General features: G+C 33.8%; 1 protein-coding gene across 7 annotated transcripts in view; it reads left to right on the top strand.

Moving 5' to 3' along the window:
* Positions 1–23,729, top strand: part of ASCC3 (activating signal cointegrator 1 complex subunit 3) — a 252,280-nt gene that overhangs the window by 178,955 nt on the left and 49,596 nt on the right. For all 7 annotated transcript variants that reach the window (XM_086876632.1, XM_086876631.1, XM_086876634.1 and 4 more), the window contains 10 exons: positions 630–850; positions 2,242–2,327; positions 3,849–4,015; positions 4,151–4,296; positions 4,406–4,526; positions 6,507–6,649; positions 16,455–16,592; positions 16,696–16,816; positions 20,240–20,372; positions 23,014–23,139. In XM_086876632.1, the coding sequence (XP_086732758.1) occupies positions 630–850; positions 2,242–2,327; positions 3,849–4,015; positions 4,151–4,296; positions 4,406–4,526; positions 6,507–6,649; positions 16,455–16,592; positions 16,696–16,816; positions 20,240–20,372; positions 23,014–23,139 (1,402 nt within the window). The remainder of the gene's footprint in view (positions 1–629; positions 851–2,241; positions 2,328–3,848; positions 4,016–4,150; positions 4,297–4,405; positions 4,527–6,506; positions 6,650–16,454; positions 16,593–16,695; positions 16,817–20,239; positions 20,373–23,013; positions 23,140–23,729) is intronic.

Below are 23,729 nucleotides of genomic sequence, written 5' to 3'. Positions count from 1 at the left end.
CCAATCTGGTTATATATATCATCTTCCAAATTCCACAATCTCTAATTGTTTGGATAGCAGATGCCCTCAAGATATATTTTGAATCATATATTGAAAAGCTGCTTGTTTATTTGCTAAGATTATGTCTTTAATTATACATTTAAAGGATAAGATGCAAAATTTAGCTGTACTCATCTGATTTGTATTATTACATCAATGTGGAAACTCCAAAGAATCCTTCCTTCTTAAATAGATTTTTTTCCCTTGAACTTGAAATACTCCACATTCTGTTGTCATAAGAAGCTGGACATACATAGGATCTAATACAGTGAGTTTAGAACTTACTACAAGTGGGTAAAAACAGGTATAAGAAAAATATTAATATATGCAAATAGCTGGTTCACAGCTATCAGTGTGCTTAAAAAATTGCAGAAATATTTCAGAGCTATAAAAACAACTTCTCATTTTTCTTTATCAAAGTGAACAATTACCTAAATGTGTATTCTCTGTCATATGAGATACTAAGCAAAACATTTTCCAATGTAAATTGTTTCCTACTAAATTACTGGTTAATATATTTATCTTCATAACAAGCTATGTCATGTCACAGCATCTCTTGTCATGCACTTACGACTATTTTGTGGTTTTAGAGCTTCTGGATCTTCAGCCTTTGCCTATCACAGCCTTGGGACATCGTGAATATGAAGTCCTGTACAAATTCACACACTTCAACCCTATTCAGACACAGATATTCCATACCCTTTATCACACAGACTGCAATGTTCTTCTTGGAGCTCCTACAGGTTCTGGGAAAACGGTTGCAGCTGAATTAGCCATCTTTAGAGTTTTTAACAAGTATCCCACATCAAAGGTTTGTAAAACAGGTTTACTAGAATCATTTTGTTCTGAGCATTTTTTCAGTAATAAAAAAGTCTAGAAGAAGACTGTGGGGAACTGAATTTTACTTTCTTCAGTTTATTTGGGTGTAGCTACAAAATGGTAGTGCATTATGTACATTATGCTTTTATTTCAACTATTTATTTTTTTCAGTTGACAGCTAGAGTTAAATCTACAAAAATGACATGCAAGCATGCTGGATTTCCTTTTCTTCCTTCCTTAACATTACTTCCGTCTTTAATATCCTTCTGCTAGCTGTGGTACTATTTTGTAGCTATTAGTTCCCTTCCATGTGAATATAACTTGCCCAGTCTCTCTATTATTTAAACAAATAAGTTGCAATTAATTACTACAGGCCAATATTCTGTTTCAGCTCCCCCTGTATTTTAAGTCACCTAAAAGCTGAACAACTCACCTTTTGGAGTTTTGTTTTCAAAGTGAATATACATCTGCTTCTGACTTAGCCACATTGTTTAAGTTAACCACACTTTAGCTTTAAAATGTTTCAAAAAGATTTTTGTGTCTGACTGGGAGATTCAAAAAAAATATATAATCTTTCTATTAACAGAAATTGTGTACATAAATTCCTTAATCATCTTTAAATTTAAATATCTTCACGTAATTTGTTAGGTCAAGAGAGGTAAACAAGTCACTCATACACCTTCAACTTATCTGTGAGACATAAAAAATAGCCAGTTTTCAAAGGAATATATGTTTTAGGTTTTAATAAAGCTGGAAGCCTGGCGATATATTTCAAAGAATGTATGTGAACTCTTTATGTAGCAGTTTCTTCATGCTCAAGAGCTTTAGAATTTTTAACCATAAATCTATAAGTAAATATGTTTTGTACATGTGAGCGTATTCCTCTCTGCACTGCAGGCTTCTTTGAGAAAAAATCCTGTGATATTTTCCTTAAGATAATCAGCTCTTTTATTTAATATATAATGGTTTTATAATTTAATGACATAAATAGAATCTGGGTAAGTTATTTCTTGCTAGAAATTCAGATTTTTTGTATTCCAGAATGTTAACGTGCAGATTTTATAGTCATGGCAAAAAACCACATTATTTTCATAAGTGGGTTTTGATTTTAAAAGATGTAATAAATACTTCCATTTCAAAAAATTATTCTTTATCTGAATTTGTTTATTAATTGCTCAGAAAAAAACCCCATATTTTCAGGCATTATGTTTGTTTTAAATATAATCCTGTTGTAGGTAATTTCAGGAACTCAGACCTTGTTTATTTTATAGATTATTTTATAGGTTTTGAGTATGTTCAAATCTCACAAATACCATGTGTTGTAGGTACACTTTAATAAATGTGTCTTGCTTAACTTCCAGTTTTGTGCCTTTTCTTTTGCAGGCAGTGTATATTGCACCCTTAAAAGCACTCGTCCGTGAGAGGATTGAGGACTGGAAAGTTAGGATTGAAGAACAGCTTGGTAAAAAGTATGTTTCTCCTTACCTAATCAGAGAAATGAGAAGCAAAAGAACAACTCATCAAGTATGAATAAAATCTCAAAATACTTATGAGTATTTCAAAAAGGGTTTTTATAATAAATTAAAATTTATTAAATTTAATAACATAATTAATAAATAATTAATAAATATTAATATTGTCCTTCAAATTTCTAGTATGAGAATAGTTCTATCAATAGTCTCTGAAAGATCAAAACTAAGATCAAAATGATAGATCAAAAGTGATAGATCAAAATTAAAACTAAGAAAGGGATACACTTTGATACCCAGGTATTTTTGTTCTCATTGCTTGCCAGTATAAAAAATATGAAGCTCAGGTTTCACTCCACAATATCCTTGGAAATTGAAAATGTATGTCAAAATAAGCTCTCCTTAGAAACCTCAGCTGCAAGGAACATACAGGACTTGCATGAACTGTATAATAGTAGTCACACAACGTCCTTCATTCATAAATTAGTAAAATTTTATTCCTTGGTAACATTAATTTCCTGCTGGTCTTCCCAGGTGTTGGAGTTCCGCCATTACTTTATGATCTAGAAGGTATATCAGTCATGTTGATGCTCTCCAAAATTAGAGTGTCCTGAATTAAAACTTTTATGCATAGCATGCATTATTTAGGGCCTTCACCTTTTCTAAATATAGTATTTTTACTAAGTTAAGTTCAAAGCATGCCACAAGAGATAGAGATGCTGTTCTGTGTACATTAAATTACCAGCAATATTCATGTAGTAATCATAGCAATGAGACAAAATATTTAATGGTAATATTTCTTTTCTTGAAATTTACAATTGTTCATGACTAAAATCTTGAACAGAATATACACATTACTTTGAGCAGTTTTTGTTTGATGTTCAGCTGGATTTAGACTGTGTCAGTGAAGTCTAAAACCCATTATAATGGATTCTTCTAAAGTGATGGGTCATCACAAATGCTGTAATGGAAAAACAACTGGAAAAAATCTGCTAAACTTCTCCAAAAAGTAATTACTTTTAATTACTTAATTACTGAGATTACTTCAGAAAGTAATCTCAAGCTAATCTCTGCACCAACAAATGCAATACATTCTGCAGTTTGGCCAAACCAGAGGTCTATGCAGAACAGCAGGCAGCAACTTGGTAGCCTCCATGAAAGCTTTCATCCTGTCTGTGACAGGATGTTAGGACTCACATTACATCATAACTGTATTATGTTATCTTCATTTTGAAGAACTAACTGTTGGTTTGGACTTATATTTGTCCTCTTCTTTTTATATGGTTTTGCTAAGGAATGGTACTTGGTATTTATATGGTATTTACTAGGAAAACAAAGACACAGGTTTGTTTACTTAAAACCATTTTGAAAGTCCTGTTAAATGTATTTGACAAGAAGCAAAATTACTTTGCTTAATTTTTTTTCATTCATCTTTTAGGAATTTAAGTTAAGGACAAGTATTTTAACATTAAGATATTTTAATGCTTTGTAAATCCAAGCCACTGTCGTTCTTGATTACAGGGTTGTGGAACTGACGGGAGATGTGACTCCTGATATGAGAGCTATTGCCCAAGCTGACCTGATTGTTACTACCCCAGAGAAGTGGGATGGTGTCAGCAGAAGCTGGCAGAACAGAAGCTATGTTCAGAAAGTTGCCATTCTTATCATAGATGAGATCCATCTTCTAGGTGAGCATGTTTCACTGCTTTTGACCAGAATCACTGCTAAATTTGAAGTGTGATGTTACTTATGATGTGAATATGCTTTTTGACATCTGAACCTTTCCTTTTTCTCTGTTTTTCCATTTACTTTTCATTTACTAGGGGATGAGAGAGGCCCAGTGTTGGAAGTCATTGTGTCTCGAACAAACTTTATCTCATCTCACACTGAGAAGCCAGTAAGAGTAGTTGGTTTATCCACTGCTCTAGCAAATGCCAGAGACCTTGCTGACTGGCTAAACATTAATCAGGTATGAAAAAAGTTTTCAAAAACAGATATGTATTTGTCATGCAGAAAAACAAAATGGCAATTGGTAAGATAATTCACAATTAAACTTGAAAAAAAATGTTCTCTTGTAGATGGGTCTGTTCAACTTCCGACCGTCGGTGCGCCCGGTTCCTCTGGAAGTGCACATTCAGGGCTTCCCTGGCCAGCACTACTGTCCTCGCATGGCCAGCATGAACAAACCTGCTTTTCAGGGTAAGCAGCAAGCTCCTAGACCTTTTCCTTCTTTCTCTAAAAGAAAAATGGACTTTGCACAGCTCATTTGCAGCACATTGGCAACATGTGTTACTGTATGTACTCTTGGCATGTATTGGGAGAATCTGCTCTGCTAATGGCCCAAAGCTATTTGTCTGAAACATAAAGTGTGCTGCAAATGCAACATGTAACAGAGGAATGTAATGTATTTAGAACAGAAGAATAAAATAAGTGTTAGTGAAGGGGAAATAAAATGTGTTTTCTCTTAGTGTTTGACACCAGAAAGAAATATTTGTGTAAAAATATTTGAAATTTAGAAAGCAATAAAACCATTCATATTATTAATCTGCTGAGGTATTTTCATATGGACCACTGCATGTAAGCATTAAAAAAATTGTGAACAGAAGTTGCAAGTCAGGCTAACCTCCTATAATTTCTAGTTTCAAAGCAATAACCATAAAATTCAAAATTTGTAGTGCATCCAGATATGCTTCTGTTTCCAATTTTTTATTCTTAACCAAGCTGGCAAGCAGTATAGATTTAAGAAAAGCTCTCTTGTATGTTATTTGAACATGTTTTGTTTTTGTTACATAAGGAATATTTATTATATCAATTAAAAATAACCTCCAAAATAAATTTTGTGATGTGAACTGCTGTTGATTGTGAGGTGACATTTGTGAGGGGACTTTTTAGCTGCTTTAATTAGCCTTATGACAGAAGCAAAGTATTGATTGTGGACTAGAGACCAATCTTGACAGCTCGGATTATTTACACCTCCACAAGAGCATTGTACAAAAACACTAATGAACAATAAATCTGTCTTGGGCTGTTCTGCCACACCTGTTCCTGAAGCAACAAAAATCCATTAGATGTTGGGCTTTTAAAATATATAGATATATTGGCATATGTAAGATATAAATACACATGAATTATCCTATTTCAATCATTTCACAACTGCGTTGCCTGTGTATATGCAGGAGCACATGCTGGCTAGTATTCATGAACTGCAGAATAATATGTGCTGGTAGGCAGTATGAAATAGTTTTCAGAAATTAACAATGCATAAATTTAATTGCTTGAATGAGAATTACATGAGAAAACACACAAACGGATTCATAAGTGGTTTAGAGAGAGTATCTGAAATTCTAGGTCCACGTGTTTATACTTCTAGTGCTTATTGATGTTAAAAAATATGTATAAATATGATTTATTGCACACGCTATTTCCGACTTGTTTGACGTGATACAATCAAGGTTGTTTTGGCATTTTCACGTCAATACTTATTCCTGACACCATACAAATTTCACTGCAACTTGAAAGTCTTCAAAGGTAGCCTGAGCAAGAGAATGCTATTTTAAAAAGGCCTGAAACCTAATTGGTTTAAATATATCAGACTAGTTAGTTGGCACAGAAATGAAGTTCTTCTTGTACTGTAATGCCCACTTTCACGGCAGCTGTTGAAAAGTCACTTTCTACTTTTTTTACGTTTTCTGATATTGGTAGATTGAAATGATCTTCTGTAGACTGACATGAGTTTGGGCTCTGGGTCAGGCAGAAAGCAAATTTTAGACCTTCATGGCACTAAGTGTGACACAACATTCCCCAACAGTATAGAAAAAAACATTTAACAGACTTATTAGGCTGAGATAGAGAAATTCACAAACCTGAAGTCTAGAAAGCTTGTCTAGGTTTTGTGGTGTTTTGTTGGATTTTTTTATAACTGGTTCTCTTAATTAGCTAACAGTATTCACTGAAGTAGCTGAAGGGAAATTGAGAGTCATCTAAGCATAGTTTTACAGCCTTTGGCTCAGAGATGGTGTATTCTCACCTCAGCTGTATCCATCCAGCAGAAGAGAGGCTCAGTAGACATACCTCAATGTCATCTGCAGGGAGGCCTGTCAGCTCTCATGGGACTGCAAAAAGAAACTCTCATTTTTGTCATCAAAGGGTCTAATTCTCAAATTCTGTTTTGCTCAACAGCAATTCGGAGTCATTCTCCAGCCAAGCCTGTTCTTATTTTTGTGTCATCTAGACGTCAGACAAGGCTTACTGCCTTAGATCTCATAGCCTTCCTAGCCACAGAAGATGATCCCAAACAATGGCTGAAGATGGATGAAAGAGAGGTAGAATCATTTTACCTTCCTTATTTGTGCTTTGCTTCTATCTTATTGATGTTTTTTTGGAAAAAAAAAAAAAAATCTCATAAAACAAAAGAGTCGTTTGAGGGTAGATCTTGAAAGAGTTGTGCATATGCTAAATTTCCTTATGTATTAAAAGCAGTGACAGCATTAAGGCTATAGAGGCGTCTGTGCAAGAGCTGAACTTCAGAACACAAACTCTTTTATCTTTGTTTTTTCCTGCATATCTTATTTATGCTAGTTCCATGGTCCCAGACAACATATATCACATGATGCAAGTCTTTGATACCAAGATAAGACAAAGACTAAAAGAGGGCTAGAGCTTTCTAAAGTTTACAGCTGGACATCTGTGACATATAGATGTTGAGCCGAAATCTAAACCAAATCACTTTCAGTGTTTTAAGAGAAAAATCATTTTTCTCATATGATGTTTTATGTATATATATAATGCATATATATCTGTGTGAATATGTGCACCTATGTATATACATGCATCCATCTATATTCCTAGATAGATAGGTATACTGCAGAACCAATCATTTTGCAATGGATTCATGCATATCAATGAAATAAATCAATGATATAAAAAAGTAAAGAAAGCTTCTGCCAACATCTTTGTTTTAAAAACATAAAGATTGTAAAGTCAAACATTTAGATAGTAAACACTGCTATTGGAAAGGCTTATTTTTTATTTTCTTTCAAACAATATAATCTTTATTTACATTTTCTTTTTTTTAATCTTCTTTTGTTTACTGCAAAACATGAATGATGGCTAAATAATAAACAGCCATTCAATATTCTCTTTTATCTGTATTCTTCAAACTGTTTACTAGATTATATTTAATTCACTCAGTTCAGCACCTGCTCTGAATGCAGAATTATTTATTTCACTCGGCACTAATGGTCCTGATTATAGTATACCATTGCAGCAAAACAGGTTTTTCTGGTCGATGTTCAGATTTTCTAGATTTTGAAGACTAGATTTTCTAATTATTGCAAATCTTCTACTAGGAATTTATGTGATAATTTAGGGTCAAAACACAGCAAAATGCAGGAATCAGAAATACAAAATCCAAGTTGAATACTGTATGAATATTTATATATCAACAGTTTTATCAATGGTTATACAACTATAAATGTTATTTACCAAAAAGTATAGGTTTCTAGATTATATTGTTTGTGTTTGTTTGCTCTTTGCCAAAAATTTAAGTGGGATTTCTCAGAGATAAATCATAACATCTTTATCCTTCCTGTTTTGGATGGATTTTAAAATAGAAAATGTGCTGATAAACCACTATTACTAAAGCATATCTCAACTTGATGGTGCTTTTCTAGCTGTATAACCTCTATTTAATGTTTTCTTGAACCTAATAGAAACATTTCATATCCAAGTTATTATTATTTAGTAGAGTACTCTAGTACCTTGCGCTGGTTTACTGTAGTAATCTCACCCACAATTAGAATGTGCACCAGGAAGCTTGCCCTAAATGACTTGCATTAATATGAATAGTTTTCCCATGTCCTGGGAGCCACTGCTGTTCCAAAAAGAACTGTAACTGAAGCTTCTTCACTTGCTGGAAAAGGGTTTTCTGTTAGGAGTCTTTGAATTTCATGTTTCAGAATAAGCCTCTGAAGGTTTTGAAATAGGAGCCAACAAGGACAAGCAGACTTTGCATTTATTAGTTTAATAATATTTGCATATGATTTGTATTTGAATTAATAAGCTGAATGTTTGGAGCATGAGATACCTACCAAGTTACTCAGTTCTGATTACGTAAATGTAAAAGACTGAGGATTAAGTTCTAAGTTGTTATATCTTACCACTATTATTCAGAACACAATTCTGTTTGAAGTACCCACAATTTCAAGTGGACATTTCTTTGGGCAATTATGGGAATAGTTTGTAGTTTTGTGTTTTAAATGAGCATGATTAGCCCAAGTTTCTTTTGACATTGAAGCAAAGGACAAAGCTCTACTAGTGCTACATACATAGTGTATATCCTCCCTAATTCTTTAATAATAACCCAATAATAATAAAAACTAATCATAATTTAGGGGAGGTTTAATTTTAAAAGTTTAATCTCAAGTAATATTAAAGTCAGGCTTAGATGCGAAACAGACAAAATTCTCTCCAAACTGCTATAAAAATTTTAAGTTTGAAAAGTAGAACCAGCAAATACTTTATAGTGGGTATTCCATGTCATAAACCCTTGTCCAAAATTTCAAGTGTTTCTCAATTCCATATGGGATTAAAATGGACCAGTTAGAAAAATTAAATTGTTTTTGCCCCTTAAACAACATTTTTTTTTTTCCTGACAGTTTTTCACATTTGTTCCTTTTTTTTGCCAACCACTGTTCCTTTAGGGGGACTTACAGAGAAATTACTTTATTTTCAAAATAGTTATAATTCTTAAATGCGAAGTATTTTGAGATATATTTTTCATGTGTGTATACAAATATAGCAAGCTGTACAGCAGACCATGGCATTTTTCTTCAGTTGGTTTTATTTGTAAAATATTAATTTTGGCTGACATAAGATTCCTTTGAGAACTCGTTAGTAAGTTTTGTTTAATGGTGTAATTTGGTTTGCTACAAGATGGCTAAAAGTTTGTCTGTTTATGTTAGCTTCCCAGTAGATTTCTTAAGGCTTCTTGAAATGTTCTAAAATAATGCCATCCATAATAGCTTCTAAAGGACTGATGTTGAGGTAGAGACAGATTCTTATAGCCATTAAAAATGTCTTTTTTCCTCTTTGTGAGGTTCAGGCCTTATGGGGAAGAGACTGGAGTACAGCAAAGACCAGTACTGAATCTTTGTTAATGTGTAACCAACACATGATCTTTGTTTATCAGCAATGCCATCATTTTAGCTTCCCTCATATCCTCTGTAGAGATTCTCCCTGTGGTGGTAAACCAGGCTTTTGTTTAAAGCTTGTGAGGAATGATTCTGTTCACAAACTTCCAGGCTGCTTTTCACAGTACTCTTAGACAGGCAAATCCACTTCCATTTTTGCCACACGGCTCCTTCTGGACCTTCTGGAATAGATATTTGTATGTGTAAGTGACATATAGAAACAACCCTTCAACTGTTGCCACCAAAGTAGATAGCAGAATGCCTGGATCATGGAGGAATCATACAAGGTGTTCTTTCCCTCAAAGGAGTCATTATCTAACAGGTGCAACTGAATTATAGTTGAGAAGGAATTTTGTTATACAGGCATCTACTGAAAAATATATATGTTATAGGCAGCTCAATTAGAGTTTGGGAATAGTTCTTCCTGGACTTTTTCCTTTAATTTCATGTCTGATATGAAGGTTTTGGCTCATACCCATTCCAGTATTCAGAAAGTTGAAAGGTATTCAGAAAGCTGAGACAGCAGTCAATCTTCATAAAACTGGCCAGTACTTTACAGAAGAAAACTGCTGTTTCTATTTCAGTTTTGTGGTTCTGCTGGACCTGTTGCTGCACTCCAAATAGTTAAATTTGTTTCATAGATTCTATCCAAGTTTCAGGCTATGTGCATGCTTTTTGTGGAGAAATAGACACTCAAAGACCTCATCTATTGCATATACTTTAGACTGACCAAGGAAGCTTCCAATGATGTTTTAAATACCCTACTTACCAGGATTTGCAGCTGATATTTTAAAGCTCGCCCCTACATCTTCCAACTGCACATGCAGACATTCTTCAGGATTTAAGCAACACTGCTACAGTTCACCAAGAGTGTGAGTGGGCAGTCTCTGGGAGAAAAAATAATAGTTCCCTTTAGACCCTTAGAGATGTTTTTTAATTTTTCTGTAAGTTCCATTGCCCATACACATTCCAAAATTTGTCAGTCTTACAGTATCCCCCAAGACTGAGTTTATTTTTCAACAAGGTCAGGAAGCAGCAGCAGAAGCTGTTTTCCTTGCCATCTGCAGTAATAGCAAGGACTCTTCATTAGACATCACTCTGTAAAAATTGTCCTGGTTATGCTATTGAGGCACAGGTGCATCATGTCACATGTCAAATGTGAATGGGCAGTGCATCTCAAAGAGGAGACTGCATCTGTAAATAGAGTTCTTAGTTTCTTTTTCTTGTTATTTGATGCTAACATGTCCATAGAAAAAGGAAGTGTTTTGCTTATCCTGTTTGTGTTATTTTTTTGTATAATCGTTAGAGGATTTTTAAATATACACTTCCTAGCTGAAATTCTAATTTGGACTTGTCAGCCAGGACTGTCATGTTCAAGCTTGTGATGCATTACTTATCTTGCTAAAAGGGACAATAGCTCAGATTATCATTTTGGAAACAGACAGTGCCACCAGTTTTTGATGATCAGCTTGGGTAAGATGAGTTATAATGTTCTACATTAGGAGCTGACTAAAGAGGAACAAGTCCTTCTCTGTCAGAAATTGCATCTACATCTGTGGTGGCAGAAAATGTTGCAATCTTTTTACAACATAATTTATTAGAATTAAGTTTTCAGTTTATTTATTTTTCTCTAATGTTTTTACAGCTTTTTGTTTTTAACCTAAAACAAAAGTACAAAAGTAGTATTTATGGTTTATTGTTTGAAGTTAGAATGCAGTTCTCACCAGCAGACAAGCAGGGTGTTTTCTTATTTGTTTGGTGGGGTTTCTTTAAAAATTTATTCCCTGTCCAGATACATGGATTTTATTTTTTTTTTTAAATATTTACTGTGCAAGGAGGGAGAAGAAATATACCAGTGTACATAGTTTTAACTTTAACCACAATGATTTTTGCATTCTGCTTTGTGCATCATTTGGCCATCTGCATCTTGTTAAGACTGTTCTTTATGAAACCTCTAGAAATAACTAATATCCTTTAGCACAAACATACCTGCAGTAATATTCAATAGCATCTATACTGGGCAATAGTTTGCATCCACAGAATACAAGGACCCTTGAATGAAGGACATTCATTGACTCCAAAAAGATGAATCAGACCCATCCTGATTTTGCCATTTTAGACATGTGAGTGTTTAAACATGTGTGCACTGATTACGGATTATGTGTGTATTTGTACACTGTGTGGAAATACACATAACCATATGCATGAAAGGGAATTAAATTTTACCAATACTTAGTTTGCATTGTTAATAAAAACAAACAAAGAAAAAAAAACCAAAGCCAATAAAAAAAATCTTAAGAATTCTTGGGAAGATAAAAGATGCTTTTCCTTCTCTAACCTTTAAATCAAACAACCTATTATCTCCATGTTAATGTCTTGAGGTAATGTTGTGCTATAAAGCAGGAATAGAAGAATCTGGTCTGTGTCATGAACAGGCATATTGCTGTCATTTAAATGTGTCTTTTAGTGTTAAATGTTTTATTATATTATTATGCTTTAATGCATTATTATGTATTATTAAATATGATTTAATAATATATCTCAACTGTTTAAAACACATTTGAAAATGTTCCTTGAATAATCTTATTTGAGTTATTTTAGGCAGCTTGTTCTGTGTGGGATGGTTCTGAAGTATAAGCCAACTCTTCATCAAAAATAATTTTGTAAGATGATTTTTTTTTTCTGCCTTTAAAGATCAGGAGGGTACCCAAGAATGATTTCTAAGTGTTTCAGTCATTATAGAAGTTCAACTTCCTTCTACAAGATGTTGGTTTTATGACACAAAAGTGTGTCATAAAAATTAACATTTAGTTATAACAAGGAGATGGTTTTATTTCACTTAACATCTGTAGCAGATGTGAAATATGTAATTATTTTTGTAAAAGACTTCATAACTTTCACGATTCTTTTGTTTGGCAGATCTTTCTTCTATTGGGCATTTTAGACAATTGATAAGCATTATTCAGTGGCATATGGTCTGAGTCTGACGTGCTTTGAAAAGAGTAGAGAGTACTAATAATGAGGATTCTGTGAAAATGGGAAAACCAGCACAACAGATATGCTTTGAGAAAGTATGGGGTTTTAGCATCTTGAAACAATATATCACACTCAAAGGGACAGAATTGGGCTGCACAATCTGTTAGCTCATTCTTGTCCAATCTGGTCTCCTCCTTTCTTTTGGAGCCAGCATTGTCATCAACTTGCTGAATTATACTCTGACTGGAATGTATTTCAGGCACAGGGTAATGTATCTGCTTAAATGGAATCCTATCTTTCTACAAAAGCTTTTTAAGTATAATAAATTTAAAATATTAAAAAAAAAAACTTCTATTAGCTTAAAGTAAATGGTTCAACAGTTTACATATGTGTAGGAACAAAGAGAATGACTACTTAGTAGTTTGAGAAAAATCTGGCTTGTTTAGAAATTAGAATAGAAAATGTAGAAATGAAGTTTATTTTTTAGAACAAATATTTTGCAATGCTACCAGGTTGCAATTTGGTTTTCAGGAGATACTTCTCTTTGTTCTAAAAAAAAAAAAAAAAAAAAAAGCAAAAAAGCAAAAAAAAAAAACCCAAAAAATATAAAAGATAGCAAAACCTTTCAGTATGGGCCTGATCCTGTTTGTCTATGAGTCGAGGGAAAAATTCCTTGCCGTTAAGTTCCCTGCATTGGTGTTGTACAGGGTTTTTTAATGCTGGTATGATGTGTATTTCCTTATATTATTTTAATATACTTTTTTCTGTTCTTAAGATAAAATTTATTTCATTATCCTTCTGTGAGTAAAACTACATTACAGTTGTTTTCAGAAAGATAAAGAGTAATTGAGTCATAACAATGCAGAAATGTTAGATTTGTTTTATAGTCACAGTGCTGTGTCTGTTTCTGGTTAATGAACCTATTAATTGTGCCATTATTTCTTAATAGAAAGTTATAATATTCTTACACTACACTGACATAAGAGAGTTACATTTTTAAATAAATTGTCATGAGAATTTTAAGCCTTGGATTGTGCCTATGGGTGAAACAGTTACGTTTATTACAGTGATTTATGTGAAAGTAAGGGGTCAGCTAAAAATGACTAGGATTCCCTGCTGCTAAAATGACAGGATAGCAGTACATGTGCCAGTGCTCCTGCTAAGGGTTCTTTAGTTTTCCTGTGGTAAATTACACTGCTTTGCAGGTATGACTAACAGCACCACAGGCTGCCGCTGTAATACGAGTCAGAGGGGAAAAAAAATAACCACCACTGATTGTAAAAGCAAGAAGAACATCTTTGAATAAATTCCCAGCAGAGCGAATTTCGGATGTTTTGTGCTGGCAACTCTGTGGCAGAAAGGTTTAGCTCAGGTTGTGTACTGGAAATAGCTGGCAATGTAAAACTGCATGTGCTGAAGGAGCAGTCTAATCACTATAGACTAATTCCAATCAGCTAATTTGATCCCTGTACAGTTCTAGAGGAGAACATGGTTGAGATTCATTATTTTCCCAATATCACGTTCTTTTGATCTGAATAATGAAATAAATGTATCTGGAGTTGTCTCGTTCCCTTATGGTAAAGATATAATTGCCATAAGGTGGCTGATTCTTGGTGGGGAGAAGAAAAATTAATTCAGCAATGTAGTATCATCTGTCAGTTCTTGAATGCAGAAACTGAATAAAATGTAAATGCATTTTTTTGTTTTTCACATATTTACCAATTTTGTTTTCTGCTTTTTTCATCTTAATTTCCTGTTAAATTCATACATGTAGTTACTAAGTGTGTGCATAGGCATAAGGACCGTATGCATTACTAGTATCAATTAATAAACCTGTAGTAAAATAATCATTAATAAGTTTGATAATATTTTTAGTATTGTATGCTAATGATCGTAATTATAGAGAAAACAGTATATGTGTTCCCATTTTATCCAGATATTTTTTAGTCTTAGAAGAAAAACTCTTTAAGATGGGTCATAATTCATGTTGTCTACACTGAAGTCACATGTCTACATGTTGACTAGAGAAATCAAAGGTTTGCTGATTTTATCTAGATAGATAAACTTTATCCTTTAACATATCCTCCTTTCATTCATCTCTTTACTCTCTTCAACTCATCTACCCCTCTTTTTGCTTTCCTTTCCTAAATGGACTTATCCCCTCTTCACTTCTCAATTCATTGGGTTTTTTCTTTCTGCTCCCTTCCTTTCCAATGTTTTATAGACCCTTTCACTCTTTTCTTCTGTAAGCACCCTTTTCTTTTCTTTGTGCTAGATCAGTTTATACAACAAACCTTCCATGTCTTATAGTACAGTAAACTGTTAAGAACATCCAGGCAACTGCATTTTAAGGGGAAATAAAGTTTAGAAGCTTCCATTGGCAGATGAACTTAATTGATTTGTCAAAAGTTGAACAATTTTTTCTTTTCATTTGTTTCTTTGTTACTGCCATTAGTTGTGGTTCCGTTAGTCAAGATTACTTCAACAAATAGACTTTTAAAATGCTTTGCAATTTACTTTTCCTGACAAAATGGATTGCTTTACAAAATCTTGTTTGTTTGTTTGTTTGTTTATTTGTTTGTTTGTTTGAAAATCCTCAATATGGACTGTTATAATCTCTGTATTTTTTGTACCTTTTAAGGATTCTTTTTATAATAGTGGCAACATGTTACTTGAGTTTAGATATGTGAATAATTTTATTCACATTAAGGTCTGAGAATTATAAAACACAGGATATATTTAGAGAGGTTGCAATCTTGAACATCAAAAGTGAAACACCTCAGAGTCTGAAACAGAAATGAAGATATCACTGCAGTCATGCAGCTATCATATCTCAGCATTTTGGAGAACTCATTCTGAGATGAGGCTGAGGACTATGTCCAAATTATTCAGTTACCCTGACTAATTTGTTCTGCCCTACTATTTTTTCTCTAACCTTGGCTATACCTCCTATGACCATGAATGATTCTGCCCTAAGTATGCAATATCGTCATGCCACTGCTGGTGGCACCAGGAAACCACTAATAAGAGTATAAATTTTAAGGTTCCTGGCTATAATTATATTAAAATCACATAAAATAATAAATTGACTTAGAAATAAAACAATAAAAATAATTTTGAAGGGCAGAATCACTTAACAAGACAGTTTTGTTTGTTATCACTAAGAGGCTTTTCACAGAGGTCAGCTACAAAAATAATAAGCTTATTGTCACGTTTATGTCTTAAATGTAGGCAAGAAAGATAGTTAAAATCATAGTAGTGAAAATGATTCCAAGAGTCATTGACATCAAATTTGAAAGAATGAGTAACAGTAGTAAAAATAGCTTTTTATCTGGACTTCTGAAAGTTTTAAATGAACATACTTAATAGATGTTGGATTTCACTACAGAGTTACAGTCTATAAATTACAAACTCACACTCAAAAAAATAATTCAAATTAATTTGCATTTCAGCATGTGAATCGGAAGCTTTCTTGATGAATAATAATTGCAAAATTATCAAACTGAGGAACAGTCTATCTGTTCAAAGGCATTAGAGAGAGCCAAATTTATTTTTCATGACTGTTATTATGTTACTGGTTGCAGGGATTTGCTATGTTTTTATACCAGTTCTAACCCCTTTGATACTAGGGATTGCATTAAACAAACACAGAACAGAATGCACGGTATTTGCCAGACCTGTCAAGATATTTTCAGCATTTTCATTTCCTTGCCTGTGTTACTTAGGATGTCAATAAAGTCATGTGCATTTTGTATTCCACCCCCATTGTTAATATAGTATTTTTTTTTAGACAAAACCAGTCTTTTCAGAGACTGAAGAAGGCTCTGTTTTCCTGCTTGTATAAACAGCATTGAGCAAATTATCATTGCTACAAAACCAAAAAAATAAAGATAAGAAACCCAAAAGTTTAAAATCTCTTATTAATCTGTTTTAAAGCATGCAATTATCCTTTCTGTTCCAGATGAATGACATTATAGTCACAGTTAGAGATTCAAATCTGAAGCTGACACTTGCTTTTGGAATAGGCATGCACCATGCGGGTCTGCATGAAAGGGACAGGAAAACTGTGGAAGAATTGTTTGTGAACTGCAAAATCCAGGTACATGTGTTCTTTTTGAATCCTGCCATAATGAGTTTTACATGGAATTTTAAAAGTTGGCTTTTTGTTACATATATCTCATTAATCTTTCTTTTTGTCTTAGGTTCTTATTGCCACAAGCACATTAGCTTGGGGTGTAAATTTTCCAGCTCATTTAGTAATTGTTAAAGGAACAGAATACTACGATGGAAAAACAAGGCGTTACGTGGATTATCCCATTACAGGTACTCACATAAATTATGGAAATGTTCATATGCTGAAATGTATTTCAAGCATATGCAAATGACTGGAATTATTTAGTAACTGAATTTGGATAAAGACTAAGAGAGATGAGGTATGGGTTTTTAATTTGTTTAGTGCTAGTTGTAAGAGAACTCTTAAGAATTTATGCAATAATGAAAATGTTTATGTTCCACAAATCTTTTTTCACGCAAAATTCCTTTAATGTGTATCACCCAAAATAGACATTAAATAATTAAAGGGACAATATAAAGCCATATCTAGTTAACTAGGTAATTGTATAAAAGGAACTTTTCAAGCATGCAATTTTCTTTTTTAGTTTCTTAAACCTTTTCTTAATAGAAACAAATTTTTAACAGTAAATTTAGGCATGGTTTGAAATGCAACAGTTGAATCACACACATATGAGAAAATAAAATGTGTACATAATCACTTGGTTGTAAACAAAAAACCTTAACTGGCCTGGTGTGTCTTCAGTGGTAAAAAGGATACTTCAGAAATAAGCAGCTAAATTAAATACTTGAATTTCTGGTTTGATACAGACTTTTCTTGCTTTTTGTCTCTGGTAAACTCCAGTTTTCATAAACTGTTCTGCAGTGTTTTCAACAAGCTGGAGAAAGTGAACCATGGAGGAACTTTTTTCAGAGTTCAGACAGGGAGAATATTTGTCTGGATGATACTAAGTTTGAAGAATGAGGACAAGCTAAATTTATTCCAGGTTTCCTGTTCTGTTTTCCCTTTCTTTTTTCAGAGGAGAAAGTTTATTATTAAGTGTTCCTATACTATGCCAGTGATGTGTACACCTAAGGACAATCTAAATGGTATATGTTAGGTAAATACAGAGCTTGCATCTTTTTAGCCATGCACTGTCTTTTCAGCAAGAGAAGTTTAGTAATGCAAGAAAAGCTCAAACTGAAAATACTACAGGGATTACTTCTTCAAGTAACCCATCATAGAGCTTAATTTAGTGGTTAGTGCTCTGCAGGAAACTTGGGATCAATTTCCAGACCAGCTCTCTTGTTCAAAGATCCTGGTCTGACCTGGGATCTTAGCCATGCACACTTGTATTTTGTGACAGACTTTGGCTGATGTAAACTTAGTGGAAACAGTCTCTGCAGCGAAGTCGTATTGCGCTCGTGCCGACTGGAGGAACGGCAGTGATTGGCTTTTTTACTGGATGGGGAAAAGTGGTGAGGAAAGAAATCAACAGAAGTTTTATGTTGAATCCATGGCACTATCAGAAATCAGTAACAGAAAACAATATATTTAAAAGAAATCAGAGACTCAGATAAATAAACATAAAAAACAGTGCAGACTTACTGTGCTGTTTTAGAAATCTGTTGCACAAGTTTAGGGAATGCTGATACTTTCACTCTTTATTGCCTTTTTTAATTCAGATAATTTCAGCACAGGGTGTTGTTAGTTCCTGAATTTTCAGTAAGACTTGGGGCAGGGGAGGGGGTGGATGGAATGCCACCATCTGTGATGGAAGTATTCAGATTTTGTTGTCTGCACTGCAACAGAAAATGCAGATTATTTTATGAAGAAACATGTGGTGTGGTTCGCCTAAAGCATTTTTATTTTTAACTTTCTAGAGAATATTTATGCATCTGGAACTTCTGTGGATAGGTAGTAGAGTTTTGCTGCAGCAGTAAAATGAAAATGTAATTAATTTCTTTCTGAAATACTTCCAAAAATTTCACAATACTGTCTTTAATGCTGCCCTCAAGTTGTGCCTTCAATGTTCCATCATGGTATTGCTTGGCTTCTCCCTACGGAAGTTACCTTTCTATGTCAGGAATGCATTTGGCTCCAAGGAAGCAGCTGAGAGCAGAATGAATCACTGATGAGTGTTCAGCAATTTCAAAATAAGCAAGAATGCTTCCTTGAGTGAAGTCAGAGGTTTTGGGGAAGACTTTTTCTCAGTTAACAGTCATTTATTTAGTCAGCCAGTCGGATCATATTTAATATTTCAGGAGTTTAGTCCAGTGATTAAGAGCAGCCAAGCAATATACAGTCAGTAAAGAAAATATTGAGTTTGGATAATTACATAGTGGATATTGGCAAAAATACTTTCCTGACACATTTTGGTAAATCCATTTCCTGTACGGTATTATGCACAATTTAATTTACCACATAGAATAGCAAGAAGTTGTTTCATCACACTCCTATGTATATGGTATATACATACTCCTAGGTATATGCACATACCTATTCAGAAGCAGCAGATTTAAACTAGTTTCATTTTACATCTTAATGTCACTGCTAAGCTAACAAAAGGAATAAACTGATAAAAAGCATTGCTTTCTATACACAAGTCAGTACACAAGTGAAAACGTGTTACTAGAAATTCACAGTTGGGCTTTTCTCCTGTTATGGTCAGTTGCTGTATCCCATTCTTTACTTTCTGGATCTTCCTTCCTCAACAGAGCTTTGGGCCAGAAGCTTTACCATTTCTTTACTCAAATAAATCTCTTCAACATGCCAAGTGCTGCAAGCCACATACTGGGCAGGTGTGATAGAGCTCAAACGGAATACACAAAACACTAAAACTTAAAGATATAAAACTTATGAATTGTTTTCCATTGTTTCTTCTAAGTGGCAGTTGAAGGTACCAGAAAGGATTCAGAGCTCTGGTGAATAAAGCACAAAACAACCTATGAAGATGCACTTCTCAAATGAAGAGAAGACAAACAAATAGAATATAAGCATGCTTATAATTGCAGGTAGCAAGTTGAACATGTTTTGTATAAACTAGTATTTTCAATGTTTATAGAAGTCATTAATTTATATTTACAAATAATGGTGTGTAGGTAGGATGGCTGAACCAACTTTTAAATCTGTATATTGCGATGTAGGGACAGCATACAGTATGAAACCATCTCTACTCCAGTGCCAATAACTAATATAACTTCTTTGAGTGGTAAATAACATAGTGCTCAGTAATTAGAAATTGCCTATACAATTTTATCTCCAAAATACTCAAAACCTAGGAAATCCTATCTAGCAGGAAAGCCTACATGAGGAACTTGTGTGTGAAGTCAAGTATTAGAAAATTAGGAAATGATAGACTATTTTCATTGTAGCCTTCATGAGGTCTCTTACTCATCATCTTTAATTGCATGCGATAAAATGAGAGATGGATGTGGAATGGAAGGAGAGTAAAGCAATTTAAATTAGATATAAGCCTAGATTCTATTGCAATGGGTGGTCTTTAAGTGTACAAGATTGTCTCTGACAAAAAGACATTCATCATAACTTTATCTGAGAGCAATAAAACTTAGCCAGTAGGGCATACAAGGCTAAAGGAATGCAAAACACCTATATTGTACATTATACAGACATAAATACATTTATTCATACATCCAAACAAATATTTGGTTTATACATTATTGTCTCTTTGGCAGATGTGCTTCAGATGATGGGGCGTGCTGGCAGACCACAGTTCGATGACCAAGGAAAAGCTGTCATTCTAGTTCATGATATTAAGAAAGACTTCTACAAAAAATTCCTCTATGAACCTTTCCCAGTGGAATCAAGGTAAAGATAAAGCAATCAGAGAAGCTGGTCAAACTATAAACAGTACTAAAAATGAGGGATAGAGGAAAGGGAAACAAAATTCCTGTGCTGGATAAGTCCTAAATACTGGGGTCAAGAGGAAGACAGTTTTAAAAAAAGAAATTGCCCATCTTTTTGTAGAAAAATCCTTTCTTCCATGAGTTTTGAAGCACTGCTGAGCTTGTCAGTCCATTCCCAAGGTAATTCCACAATGCCTCTCCATTCTGGGGTGTTGTCTCAGACACGTGAAAGCACAAACTCTTCTTCAAGGGCAGTGTTTAAGACAACTATCCATAATCCTCAGAACCCTCTTTGAACTTCTGTGACAAGTTAATAATAGCAAAAACACAGGTGAGTTTCTAGCACCTTTTACCTAGAATATTTGTATCATTATAGATATCGCATTCTTGAAAATTTCAAAAGTTCAAAAAGTTCAAAGTTCAAGTTTACATGGTGTAAACTCTTACTAATACAATTTTAACATGTCTTTCCCTATAAAATTGCAGGATTCTTGTGAGAACTGTAGAAACAGCACTGTTTTGCAGCCTCTTAGAACCTAGTTGACTGTCCAGCATACGTAATTTTCATTTTTATATTTTTAATATATTTAGTTGTTCAAGGAGAAACCAAATTAAAGCCAAATAGTTACATTGGTCTCCTGTAGAGGAAGGTTTCACAGAGCAATGCTTAGACATCTAAAAAAGCATAAACATTACTGAAAGCTTTTCTCAGTCATAAAGAATTCACAGTATTGTTCTCCTAAGGAAACTTTATCCCCCAACATAAGTGATAATGGGACTTCTATCTGCTCAGGAAACTTGTTGGAGTTTGAGAGTGCAGTCTACTTTTGAAATGTAGTTGAAATGGGCTGGTGTATTTGAAAGTTAATTTCTGTGGTGAACAGACAGACATACAATTTTTGCAACCAAAGAATGTGGAAACATACACTTCATTTCCTTAGGAAACCACACTTTTTTTTAAATAGAAATTGCACTTAGCACAAAAGTCTAGGAGTTGAACTTCTTCAAAGTGATAGCTAATAAGTAAAAAGAGTGCTGTGATTTAAATGTTGATGATATATCCAGACTGCATGGAATTAGCATAAACTAAGAAATATCTCTGTTCCTTGGGAACTGGTATTTCTAAAGAATGAAATCACAGTAATATAACAATATTCAATATATAATATATTCAATATAACAGTAGTAATCACACCTTTGTTCATGTTTGGAACAGTATAAATAGTCTATGTTACTAGTAGCTACATTTGTCTGTTTATATTTATTTGTAGTTCTGATATATTCCATCTTTTATTATAAAAAAAGAATATTTGATAAATATGCAGATGAAGAGTCGCATATAAATAACAATCTTGTTAAATTCTCTGTAGGTTGTGAATCATATAACTTATGTTTGTCTTGGTCTCTTTAATGATCAAGTATTTCATATCTTCAAAGAGATACTGGTTGGGGTCTCTCGGGGGGGTTTAGTTTTGGAATGCTTTCCCATCTGTTTTACCAAAGAGCGGATTTATCAGCTTTGTGTAGTATTTCTGATTTGTAAAAGTAAACTTCACATTTTTTTAATTAACATTTTTTTCTAAAAGCCATTGTTTACATATTAGTTGTAAGACTGGAGTACTCAACTTGTAACAGTCCTTGTGCTTTCCCTGATCATGGGCCTGAAACACAGAGCATTAGAAACAAAAGAAAACCCAGAATCCCACTATTGTGGAATAGCTATTGAATAGTCTGTCCAGTTTATTTGGACAATCTGTGTAGAATGTCTGCAGTTCTGACCCTTAGAAGCACGTAGTCACCAGTACAGAGGAATAACACAGCTACTCATGCCAGATTATTCTTTACTTTTAGTAACAGGAAAAGAACACTGCGAGAAGAAAAAGGATACAATACAAGAAAAATTAGGTTGAACCTTAAGGATATTAGCTATTCTCTGAACTCTAGCCAGGCATGATCTCATTAGATACCCTAATGGAGGTCTTTGTTCCATTTAATGACTGAGTATTTTATTTTTTAAGAATCATTTTAAGCTGCTTTTATTATTCTGTTTCTGAGTTTAGATCTTTCTGGGTAAAAGTAGCTGCTCTTCTTTTCTTTTTTCTTTTTCTTTTTTTTTTTTTTTTTTGTTTTTTTTTACATTGGATGAAGATGAGGCAAAATCTAGGGGGAACAGTTTTGATGTAATTTTAATAGCCCTGAAGTATTTGTCAAGTATTAGCTAAGCTATTGCCACTGTTTCATTTCCTGTTTGTCTTTCCATATGATTCTCTATTGGATTAAATCAGCATGATCATATGGTCAACATACAATATTCAGAAGTTACCACTGAGTAGCTCCATCTGAATATGTTCCATGAATGACTTAAACTTGTGCATTCTTGGTCCAATCAAAAAATAATTTGAGCTTCATTCCACTATCATGTAAAGAAGATGACTGACCTTGCAATTACATTCCCCCTTCCCCTCTTGTCTTTCACTGGAAGATAAATATATAATATATTCAGATTAAAAGTAATAAACCTTTTAATGGACAGCTCTACAAAATATATTATTTGTCTTTATGATTGTGAAGTCAACTAAATCCTTTTGTTTCCTGTTCTTCAGCTTGTTAGAGGTGTTGGCTGACCACTTGAATGCTGAAATTGCTGCTGGAACTATTACATCTAAGCAGGATGCAATGGATTATATCACCTGGACTTACTTCTTCCGTCGACTTATAATGAACCCAACGTGAGTATACAGCATAAATGCAATTTAATCTCAAGGTAACTTGAGGTTAGAGTTGATCCAAAGGTGATCCATCTGGTGTTGGAGCCTAGAATACTTAGCAGTCTCCAGTGTAGGAGCATTACTGGCCCACATGTGGATTAAAACTCGTGTGCACATATTTTTTATAATTTTTCTCTAAATATAAATGTATTTTTTGGCAGGTAACTTTACAACTTAGTTACAGCAATAAAATAACCTTATTGAGAAGGCTAGATCAGCATCCCTAAAATAAAATTCCACATTATCACATTCCTTTGGATATTGTATTTATAATGCAATACATTTTTTTTTGCTACCACATTGATATGTTCTACCCAGTTTTGTTTAGAAAATTTATTAAGACTTGGACTTCCCTAATAAATGAAAGAATAACTATCAGCTGTTTCTCTGTGGTAAGTTTGCTTTCATTAGTGTATCCTGGTGAAACCATGTGTGCAATCTTTCCAATGATTGCTATCATCCTGCCTAGCTCCAGCTGGTATGCAGATCATTCTGAGCTGTTCCACCAACACAGGCTGCCTTTGCCACAACTCCCATTTGGGCAAATGGTG

Source organism: Cyanistes caeruleus, chromosome 2 (assembly GCF_971803275.1).
Source record: "Cyanistes caeruleus chromosome 2, bCyaCae1.hap1.1, whole genome shotgun sequence".
NCBI classification, from domain to species: domain Eukaryota; kingdom Metazoa; phylum Chordata; class Aves; order Passeriformes; family Paridae; genus Cyanistes; species Cyanistes caeruleus.
This window is presented reverse-complemented; position numbering and strand designations above follow the sequence as displayed.